This window comes from Scardinius erythrophthalmus (genome assembly GCF_964197995.2).
Source record: "Scardinius erythrophthalmus genome assembly, chromosome: 19".
In the NCBI taxonomy this organism is placed as follows: domain Eukaryota; kingdom Metazoa; phylum Chordata; class Actinopteri; order Cypriniformes; family Leuciscidae; genus Scardinius; species Scardinius erythrophthalmus.
The window spans coordinates 2,324,162-2,336,415 of NC_138239.1; the positions used below are offsets into that span (position 1 = coordinate 2,324,162).

A 12,254-nucleotide genomic window follows, 5' to 3' on the forward strand; every position below is an offset into this window, starting at 1 on the left:
TTTTCTAGTGTTACCCAGATCTTGGGTCAGACGTAACAACCCAGTGTTTGGGTAGTTTTCAAGTGTAACCCAGATCTTGGGTCAGACGTAACAACCCAGTGTTTGGGTAGTTTTTGTGTTACCCAGATCTTGGGTCAGACGTAACAACCCAGTGTTTGGGTAGTTTTCTAGTGTTACCCAGATCTTGGGTCAGACGTAACAACCCAGTGTTTGGGTAGTTTTCTAGTGTAACCCAGATCTTGGGTCAGACGTAACAACCCAGTGTTTGGGTAGTTTTCTAGTGTTACCCAGATCTTGGGTCAGACGTAACAACCCAGTGTTTGGGTAGTTTTCAAGTGTAACCCAGATCTTGGGTCAGACGTAACAACCCAGTGTTTGGGTAGTTTTTGTGTTACCCAGATCTTGGGTCAGACGTAACAACCCAGGGGTTGAGTTATTTATTGCAGGCTTTTTGTGACCTCTTCAAGAGACAGCAGTGCAGCTCCATCAAAATGGTGCATGTCTTCTTACGGACAGGTTATGGAGCCTGTTGTCGCATATTTCGTCTACGAGTGAAACGCAGGACGGCAATCTGAAGTTAGAAGTTGAATGAATGAATGATGAGGCATTTATATTGCGCTTTCATATGTACTACTGTACACCCAAAGTGCTTTACAATCATATCAGGGAATCTCTCCTCAACCACCACCAGTGTGCAGCATCCACTGGGATGACTGGACAACAGAGACTAGTCGATTAAATGTTTAATTTTTACCTCTCATATTTGTTTAACAAGCTTAAACGTTGCCAATTTGTATTAAAAATTATATAAAATATACTATACTGTAAAATCTGTTAGAAAATCATGCAAGCCAGTGGTTGTATCGAGTATTTTAAAAAAGTTTAGAGGATTTAAGTTAATCCGTAGACATTAATTCATGTATGAAGTGGAAAAAAAAAGAAAATGCTAGTATTATAGTAAAAATGAATCAACTGTGCTGTGTTAAATCAACCCATTGTGCTGGGTTAATAAATAACCCAATTTGCTGGACAAAATGAACCCAACATGTGTTCTGTCCAATATTTACCCAGCCCTTGGGTTGTTTTTAACCCAGGGCAGCACTCGCCGTTCAAAAACAATGAAACAATTCTCCTAAACACCAGTTAAACAGACTCCTCACCTTCTGAAAGAGGTTTTGAAGACATTCGTGAGAATAGCCGGCGTTACTGGCATCGTCTTTTTTACACTTCCACTTCAACTGAGGACAGGAGAAAAAACAGAGAAAATTAGCATCAAAGCAACACTTTCTTCAAAAATGACATAGAAGTAACATTCTCTGGTCTATTGTGACATTATTTGGAATTAAACACATTTCACCCCTTCAATTCTCATTACTATAACATGAAAAAAAACCTTGCATAATGTAGCAAATAAATAATGATACATTACTTCAAATTTAACATTTCATTTTATGCTGATTGTAAAATGCCCAGAAACATGCATAACTGTCATTAAAAATAATGTGACACTGAAAATGATTCATTTACTATATGAAGAAATACATTAATAAAATAATTATAACTATGTAAATCTTACCGTTTAAATGTCTCTTCTGCTCACCAAAGCTGCATTTATTTGATCAGAAATACAGTAATATTGTAATGTAAATCATCTGTTCTTTATGTGAATATACAGTAAAGTGTAATTTATTCCTGTGATCAAAGCTAAATGTTCAGCATCATTACTCCAGTCTTCAGTGTCACATGATCCTTCACAAATCACTCTAATATGATGATTTGATGCTCAAGAAACATTTATGATTATTATCAATGTTCATATTTTTGTAGAAACCATTATAAATGTTATTTTTCAGGATTCTTTGATGAATAGAAAGTTCTAAAAGTTGTAAATAAATGTCTTAACTGTCACTTTTGATCAATTATTATGATTTTTATCAGTGCTTATTTATTGTGCTGCTTCATATTTTTGTGGAATTTATGATGCAATTTTTTTCAGGATTTACAAGCTTTGATCACAAGAATAAACTACACTAAAATATATTCACATAGAAAGCAGACATTTTAAACTGTAATAATATTTCACTGCATTTTACAATAAATCAAGCCTCGGTGAACAGAAGATATTCCTTTAAAAAACCCAAACATAAAATAAAAATATATTTTATTTTAGGTAAGATTCACCCCAAAAAAAGTCTCTCTGTACGCCTCATATTCAGTATTGATTTTATTTTTCAGATGCTGCACTAAAACCATGTGCTCACAATGCTCCAATCACATCAGAACTGTAACACAACATCAATCATCTGTCTAATAGAGGAACCGAACGCGAGCACCGGTGGAGGAATCTGCTTTAATTAATGGAGCACTCCATTGAAAGAGCGAGACTAATTTGTTTTAAAGGGCCTGAACTCGTTTAATCAGACGGCTCCTCTCAGGAAGTCAAACCGAATCAGTTCGAAAGAAATAAATACGTGCAGGAATATGTCTGAAACGCAGTGGGACTATCAGAGACTGCTGGGAAAACTATTTAGAAACCGGGTTCATGCCAAATCTCACGTAATGCAACCGTACATCAGCCGGAGTTTCTTCTAATTCAACTCCAGTGTTTATTTTTCCTGATAGAGCACACAAACATGAAGGTAATTCACCGGAGGATGGGATGTTTGGATCAGGGCCGGACACAATAATGAGATTAAATACATAAACACATTAGCTAATGCTAGCTTCATCCTTTAATAAAGAAAACTGAACGGTTTCCAAAGGAAATACAGTCCTGTTTGTTTTACAAAGTTAGATATTCTCCAGATAATACGACGACACTGGAGGACAGGATCAGACATGACGGCAGGGCGAACGAGCATTAATGAGAATTATGGGTCATCGAGTTCGAGTGATGTCCATCAGAAAGCTGGAGAACGTTTAAATCATTGCGAGAGAACCCATTTCATCTCATCTGTATCCTAAAGTTCATCAAGTCACTGATTTACGAGTGCGCACATGATGTACGAGCACTGGGTTTCTCAAAAAGGGTTCGCAAACCCAAGTTAACTGGTAGCGAACACTTAATTAAATCATAAAAATGTAAATAAATTTAAAAACAATAAAACAACATTTTTAAAATAAAAATAAATAAATGTAAAATACAAACTAAATAAAACAGTTCAAATAAAACACTTGATACTCATTAAAAAAATTCTAATATAAATAAAAATGAATAATAAAACAAAATGTACCAGTGTAATAATAAACAATATTAATACTAAAATATTAACTGAAAATCTCAGGAGGGGCTATATGCAAATATTTTACATCCAAAGGGTTGGACTGATTATTGCATGAAACATTGTGAGCAGGGCTGTCGATTTAACACGTTCAATTAATTAATTAGCTATAGAAAAATAATGCGTTAAAATGATTTTAACGTAGACCTGTAGTTCATCTTACATTTCATATAGTAGATCGGTGATGAACATGAAGCAGGACTGCATGATGAAGCCTGTAGAATCCAGCTATAATGGCACTAAACTTCAAGATATCAGGAATAAAAATGATAAAGAGTTTTTGTTTCATATTTATAGTTACGCAATATCACACGAGTGCTGTTTTTGTCCTGAATCGCACGAGTGCAAATGTGATATTGATTTTATGCACCAGTTCAATAAATAAGTTAATATTCAGTTATATTTTAGACACAGTATTGTCTGTTTTTGCTCAATTTTTCCAAAGAAAATATTACATATAAAGCCTGAGCAGAACTGTTGTGCGTCTCTGAGCAACACACAGCGGTGTTTCGTCTCTGAATGAATCCTCGTTTTAAGCGAATCAATCAGGTGAACCAATGATTCAATGACTCGTTCATAAAGAGTCATTTACTTCATTCCTGAATGATACAATCGTTTGAACAAATCGAATGAACGAATGATTCAATGACTTACTCACTTAAATATTTACTGCCACCTACTGGCAGTATTAGTTTCTTATTTAGGGTATCATTTCATTTAAAAAAAAATTATAATTTCATATTTTGGGGATTGTCTGCCCAAAAATGAAAACTATGTTTATTTACATTTACTCACCTTTGTGTTGTTTCAGACTTTCTTTCTTTCACGGAACATAAAAGAAGATATTTAGAAGAATGTTGGTAACTAACCTGTTTTGATCTGTAAATATATCTAAATATCAAGTCAGATGCAGCTTCTGAAAATAAAATAATCATGGCTGTTGTAGCCTAAAAGTTTATGTGTAATAAATGCTGTGTTGAATCAAATAAAATCTTTCTTGTAATGTCTATTTGATGCTTCTCTCATTTAAATTTAAATTATCTTTTCCGGGGAATTATTATTATTATTTTTTTTTGCCAAAATTGATGTACGATTAATTAATCGACATGTAATTAATTAGATTAAAAATTGTAATTGCTTGACAGCCGTAACTGTGACCAAGTGTTTTTACTGCATTGCTACACAGTTGCTCTAGTGTTAATCGTAAAGCACAAAGGCAGAACTATCAAATTCTGCTCTGTTTAATTTATTCATTTGTTTATTTTTCTATATGGTTTCTTACGCATGCAAAGCGTAAGTCTATCACTTCAATGCACGTCACCTTCAGTTTAGGAGTCACATGTTTGCTGCCCTGGTGTCCTGTTGAAGAGTCTGTGAAGAACAAAAACAGAAATAAAAACGAGTTAGATTCTCATGCTCTCATTCAATCATCTATCAACAGACACACATTCACAGGCTCCTGTCCCGCTTTAAAGAACGTCTCCTTCCCTCCGAGAGCCTCACTAGCGTGCAAACGCTGTGCTGACATCACTCACACACAAACATTGCTTCCAGTGCTCTCTACCCTGCGTTTCATCAACACTTTCATTGACCCTCAGTGATGGACGGTGTCTTTTCTATCCACGGTGATTTACCCATCAGCACCTATTTACGTGAGATGTTCAGGTGCAGAACAGATGCATTCATCTCCATGTCCTAATATTATAGAGACATTAAAGTCTCCCTGTGGTGAAAATCACGCTTTTAAATGTTGTTTATGTGTCTGTGTGGTGTTTTTAATACACTTTAAGACAAACCATGTGTAAATTCATAAGTCGACACCATTGATGAGTATTTTCTCCTTTTCTGAAATCGCTGGTGTTTCTGACGTCACAAACTACCTTGTAACCAATCAGATCAACGTGTGATCGTCAACCAGTGGATCTCTGAGCTGAGGGAGTGAGTGGAGGCAGGGCTCATTTGCATATTCATAGAACCGCGAATACTAAATGAGGCAAGGGTGGCGAGTTACATTCAAGATATTTTAAAGGGCACCTATTATGCAAAATTCACTTTTACATGGTGTTTGAACATAAATGTGTGTTGGCAGTGTGTGAGCAAAACCACCCTAGAATGATAAAAATCCACCCAGTAGTTTTTTTACTATCTCAATAAATCATAAGCACTGTCTCAGAACACCCTGTTCTAGATTTCCCTCATTGTGACGTAGAAATGAGCTAAGCCCCACCGACGTGATTTGATTGACATCTGGTTTTGGCATAGACCCCGCCCTCGGTGATCTGTGTACACCATCCTCCATTGTTTCAACGACAGCCGGTAATGTCTCCTAAGAAGTGTAGGTGTTCTGTTGTGGGATGTAAGAATGGACATACTAGTCTTCACTGACATTTTATTTATGAAGAAAAGGCACCACTTAAACTTCCTAAATACGAGATTCATTTTCTGACTGACTGTTTAGTGAACGAGGGTCAAAGTTAATCCTAGAGTGTGGATCGTTGCCTACAGTTCGCGATCCAACGTCACCTCCAGAAAAAGTAAGTGTATTTTATGATTTTTGAGCAAATAGTCATTTCAATCGATGTCAGCAAGTTCAACAACAAATGCGTCTAAAGCTATTTATTGTCGTCGTCACAGGATGTCTCAACAAACAACGTCAGACAGTTTTATGTCACGTAGGCATTTTTTTTTTTTGCAGCATTTACAAATGTAAATAAATTAAGGTCTGCTCTATCTCCATAGACAGTAGGCTATATAAACGTCTATCTCCCTCCCCTTAAGAAATAAATAAATAAATAAATCGTTTGTACTTAGCAAACGTTATCACAGTAGTGTGTGTTTGTGTGTGTGTGTGTGTGTGTGTGTGTGTGTGTGTGTGTGTGTGTGTAGTTTCAAAAAATTGCGCGAACGTTATCACAGTTCGTTTGTGTGTGTGTGTGTGTGTGTGTGTTGCACATCCATAATGGCAAAGGGGACGCGATTAAAACTTTGTAAGTACATAAATGTATCAAATAACCATTCCGAGACGTTTAGTCCATTCTCATTCGTGTTTATTCTGTGCCAGAGTCTCTGTCTTCATCATCTGGGTCCAGCAGCAGGGCGGGGATATGCAGCTCATTTACATTTAAAGTGGTAAACGCCAAAACAGCTCTTTTTAAAACAGGCCCCAAAAATGACATTTTCAAATGGTTATAATAAATAAACTGTGGGGTATTTTGTGCTGAAACTTCACAAATGCATTCTGGGGACACCCAAGACCAATATTACATCTTCTAAAAAGGGGCATAATAGGTGCCCTTTAAGGCATGAAGAATTTTTTTTCCCAAGGAAAAAACATTTAAATATGTAATTTTGGTGATCAGAGATGAGTTTTAAGGGATAAAATGATTGACAGTATAAACCTGTTGTAGCAACCGGTAGCACGCACGGATGTTTGGATTAATATTTGCTGCTAATATTTGCAAATATATTAATATTTGCTAATATTTGCCCTTCAGGCTGATTCAAGACCCCTCCGCTTCGCGTCGGGGTCCTGTTCAGCCTGTCGGGGTTGTTATTCGCTATAACGACCGCCTCTCTATACATTATCCCTTACTTATTATATTACATATAGAGATCGACCGATAATCGGTTTAACCGATATTTTCCCCCGATATTTAAGCATTTTCCCATAATCGTGTATCGGTTTCATTATATCGGAATCACAGATAAACGTCGTCATCTTGAGAATGCTTTTGGTTTATGCTTTTTTTCATTTATTAGAATGAGTTTTACATCCTATATTCGTTACCTGTTTGTTTACCTGATCAAAGATTCAGTGACAGTGCACTATATATATTATTTTTACCCACTTTCAGACTCAATTTATTGATTTTAAAGTGCGTTTTGTTTGTATGCAATGAATAAGTGAAATTGATGGCATTACAGTTCTTAAAAAGTGTTAATGAACAAATTTGTTCAGTTCAGAACTGTGGTTATAATTGTCAAAAACAGAAATAAAACAATAAATAAATATCGGTTCCATATACCGGGCACATAAACATGCAAATAATTGGTATCGGTAATAAAAAACTCAATCTCGGTCGATCTCATTATCTTCCTTTCTCTCAGATGCGCACATGAAGCGCTCAAACTCTTCAGATCAGACTGAAACGGTTTACTAGAGGTTTAAAACCTTTAAATGCAAAGGTTTAAATGCACATAAACACGATTCTTGGAGTATTGAGGAAACAATAAATGAAAATGAGTTTGTTTCTGGATTTGCAATTTAGTTCACCCAAAAATGATAATTCTGTCATCATTTACTATCTATCATTCAATTGGAATTGAATAACTTAACTTGATATTTAATATATTTGATATGCTTTCAGTGCAATGTAAGTCTCTTAGGATAAAAGCATCTACCCAATGGATTAATGTGTGTGTTTAAGCACCTGTGTGTGTGTTTGTCTCTCTCTGGATCTGCTCTCGTATGAGTCTCTGCTGCTCCTGTAGTTCTCGTGAACCCTCCTCCCTCAGACGGGCGATCTACAACAGACGAACACGCAACCACACACACATTCCTAGATTAACAAAACAACACTCCTGGAGCGATTCATACACACTGACCTGCAGTAACCCGTCACTCAGACTCCACGTGTCAAACACTGACACCTATCGGCTGATCACTAATAAAACCAATCAAACCACTGATGTCTACATGCAGTTTCAGGACGGAAAGGTATGGAAGATTCGGCCATGGAAAAAAAAGAGATATAAACTCACAATTGAAATAAAAATAAAATTGAAATTGCGAGAAAAAAAAAGTCTGAATTGTGAGAAAAAAGTTAGAATTCTGAGGGAAAAGTCAGAATTGGGTTAATTAAACTTGCAAGATTTAAACTCAGAATTGTGATAAAGTCAGAATTGACCTTTCGCAAAGCCCCGCCCCCTTTAGTTACTGTTGCTATGTCCAACAAGCCACGCCTCTTTCACACACACCATGTTCTCACACAGTGAAACACACATCGCGGAGCAGAGAGGACACTGACAACACACTGAGACAGGACACACCAGGGTACTTTTGATATGAAACAAAGACTCAACTTTGAAATTTGGTCACTCATTTTTTAAAGAAATTTAAGCAATAAATACCGTTCTGTGTCTCTTTAATGTGTCTGACAGATCGCTCAGTTAAAGCCGCTCGTGAACCGATCATCTCTTCCTTCTAGTTCATTTATAGCATCAAATAAACATGAATGAACATCAGAAGGAATGTTGTTTTAACCGTGGAAAGACGTCAGTACACTCCGTTTCTCAAGTTCAAATCCTCCAACGTTAATCTACTAACTCTCCTGACCGCTGTCGGACAAAAATAGCAGATTCGGCGGATGGCGGATTATGATTGGTCAGATCGCCTGTCAATAAAACTCCCTGCGAAGGGTCAATTGCGAGAAAAATATCAGAATTGCAAAAAAATATCAAAATTGCGAGAAAAATATCAGAATTGCGGAAAAAAAAAGCCAGAATTGTGGGAATAAAAGTAAGAATTGAGAGAAGAAAGTTGCAATTACATGTTGGCGGAAACAAGCTCCCATAGAAAGGTGAGGCGTTATCGTTTGAATGTGGTTTCAGATATTAAGACATATATTAGCTAGAAATCTATAAACCCTAAATGCAATATAAGTCGTTCTGGATAAAATGCATGAATGTAAATGTAGATATTAGTGTTTCCTTGGTTACTAGTCATCTAGTAAGGGACTTCCAAGCACAGAGTCACTAATCTAGGAGTCTTACTGCTAAAAAGAGTCATTTGTTGAGTTGACACACACACACACACACACACACACACACACACACACACACACACACACACACACACACACACACACACAAACATCCAGCAAGCCCTCACCTCCTCTTCTAATGTGCGGGTGATTTTAACCTCTTCTGTTTTCACAGTGTCTGCCTGGCGTTCACGTGCCTCCAAATCTACAAAACACAACCAAATGTTCAGCATGTATTATGTATTACGCTGACAATCTGCTTGAGTGAGGAGGAGCAGCTGACCGAGTTTAATCTTCTTCCTCTTGTCATCCAGCTTTCGGTTTCTCTCCTCGGCTTGTTTCTTAGCAGTGCGGATCTTGTCGTAAGCAGCCTGAAGAAAAGACAAACAAAAGAATGATCAGATGAACATAATAAATGTTGAAATAGATGAAATAAGCTGAAAATCAAGATGTTTCTTATCAAAATTATTTGTGGGATTCCTCAGGACATTTTAAATGTGCGATTTCTGGACGTTAGACCTGGAAAAGTCATGGAAATCAATCAAATCTTAAAATGCCATGAGCGTTTTAATACTGTAATTTTTATATTTTCCAAAGCCTAAAAATTGTAAATTTTTACATCCTTATATAAATAAATATACATATTAAAAAAAAAATAAACACTTTATGAATACACATTTTGCTAGTTATGCCAGTCTCTAAAATATTTTACTGGGTATAAATTGTGAATAAAAAATATTTAAAAAAAATCCTTATCCAGTAAATCATGAAATACTAAAAGAGTCACTGGTTAGAATACCATGGTTAGAAACCATGAAGAACATCAAACTCTTAAAGTCCCCCTGTGATGAAAAATCAAACGTTTAATGTTGTTTATGTGTCTATATGGTGTTTTTAATACGCTTTAAGTCAAACCATGTGTAAGTTCATAAGTCGACAGCATTGCTGAGTATTTCCTCCTTAAAACTGCAGTGAACCAAAGACAGTCTCAAAAACACGCTTTGAAATCGCTGGTGTTTCTGACGTCACAAACTACCTTGTAACCAATCAGATCAACGTGTGATCGTCAACCAGTGGATCTCTGAGCTGAGGGAGTGAGTGGAGGCGGGGCTCATTTGCATATTCATAGAACCGCGTATACTAAATGAGGCAAGGGTGTCAAGTTACATTCAAGATATTTTGAGGCACGAAGACTTTTTTTGCAAGGAAAAAATGCTTAGATATGTCATTTTGGTGACCAAAGACGAGTTTTTAAGGGATACAATTATTGATTACAGGGGGACTTTAAAACTTCTGAAATTCTAAAACTTATTTCAATTTTAATTATTTTAGTTTCTTGTGTAAATCTATGGACATTTAGGCAGAGGACTCAAAAATACACTGATCTAATGTGACACAGTTGTGTTTTTCGACGCATATAGAGAGATTTGGTAGCGATTGGAGGTGATTCTCACCTTGGCGGCGGCGTCTGTCAACACTTCCAGAGCCTGAGACAACTGGTGGAAGAGCTCCGCTGCACAAGAAGAAGAAAACACAATCATTCAGAGTCAAAGCTCTCACATCTATTCAAACACACCACTAAACATCCTTGAAGAACCTATAAAAGACCTGTACAAGACCTATAAAAGACCACTGCCAAGAGGTTGATGCTTTCACACAACGCACTTCCCTGTCCCGGACATTTACTGAAACTCAACAGCAAACATTTACTATCATCAACACCTACTTCATCAGTATATTCAAGATTTCATTTAAAACATGTCAATGGTTACAAAGAAAAAGAAAAGGAGTTGTTCTTGGTATCATCGGCATCTTCTGATAACTAAGTCTGCTTGTCTGGTTAACAGAAGTTTTGTCAAAGAATAATAAACATTTTCAAATAAGTTGTGAACAATAGGGTCATAGGTAAATATTGTGCAAAGTACACGTTCGTTTCATCGCAGCAATTGTTTCTTTGATTACTGATATAAAGCATCAACCTTGAGTTTCTTAGACCAAAAACTGATCATTTAGTTTCATTTTCGCTCTTTTTTTGCCAAGATTCCTATATAAGTGGTCTGTGTTACGGCTGATTAACTTCTACACACAGTCACAGTTCACCTCAAGCTGCTTAATACTGAATAAGTAATGACATGTAAATGAGGGTGGTCATATGTTAATGAGGTTGTTCAATGCTCATGGTTTCTGAGACGTTTAGCTTCATGTTAACGAGTGTCTACACAATGCATAAAAAGTATTTATTTATTGTATTAATATTTGCCAAAGCATTAAAAAAAACACAAAGCCTAATGCAATTGGAAACATATTACATTTTTAAACCACGTTACCCCTTTCCGCCCAAAATAAATAATTAAAATATCCATACAAAATATAATTAACATATACATAGACAATTAAAAATAGTTTGATGTACTATTTATTTATTGTTTTATTCTTTTACAAAGCATTAAAAATATTATATAATAGGGAAAAAAACATTTTAGCCAACATTATCCTTTATAAGGATAAGGCATTAAAATATATATATTAAAATATATTAATATATTTTATATTTATATAATATATATATTATTTATATTATTATTAATAATAATAAATTAACACACACAGACAATAACATTTTTTTTACTTTTGATTTATTGTTTTACAAAAAAAGTAATTTTACCCCACATTATCCCTTTCCACCAAAATAAATAATTAAAATATACATTAAAAATTATATTAATAACAAATTAACATGTACACTTGATAGAAGTTTAACCATTTATTTATTGTTTTATTTTCCACATCATTAATATATATATATATATATACACGAGCTGTGAAAAATAATAAAGTGTTTATAAAACATAAAAAAATGTTTTATCTATTATCCCTTTCCACCAAAATAATTAAAATATACATAAAATTCCTAATGATAATTACAATCAATTATCATATACCTAGACAATTAAAAAATGTTTCATTCATTATTTATTTATTGAGTGTTTTCCATAAAATTACAAAAATCTACATGTAAAAATATAAATAGCAAAGAAAATTGTACATCTTCACTCCATATCCTCCAAACATAAAAATTAATAATAATATGTCCACACACACACTTCATGCCCTTTAAGGCGGTTTCTAGCTAAAGCACGCCTCTATATCCTGCTAACGAACACGTTTCCTGCATTAGCTCTCACGAAAGCTGTTCCCGCTAACCACCCCC

At 35.3% G+C, this 12,254-nt stretch overlaps 1 protein-coding gene across 1 annotated transcript in view; it reads right to left on the reverse strand.

The window, feature by feature from the left end:
• The window catches only part of dnajc17 (DnaJ (Hsp40) homolog, subfamily C, member 17), a 72,402-nt gene that overhangs the window by 42,190 nt on the left and 17,958 nt on the right, over positions 1–12,254 (reverse strand). The window contains exons 3-8 of the mRNA XM_081348042.1: positions 10,498–10,556; positions 9,327–9,414; positions 9,172–9,248; positions 7,712–7,805; positions 4,603–4,652; positions 1,161–1,238 (exon numbers count right to left, since the gene is read on the reverse strand). Of these exons, the coding sequence (XP_081204168.1) occupies positions 1,161–1,238; positions 4,603–4,652; positions 7,712–7,805; positions 9,172–9,248; positions 9,327–9,414; positions 10,498–10,556 (446 nt within the window). The remainder of the gene's footprint in view (positions 1–1,160; positions 1,239–4,602; positions 4,653–7,711; positions 7,806–9,171; positions 9,249–9,326; positions 9,415–10,497; positions 10,557–12,254) is intronic.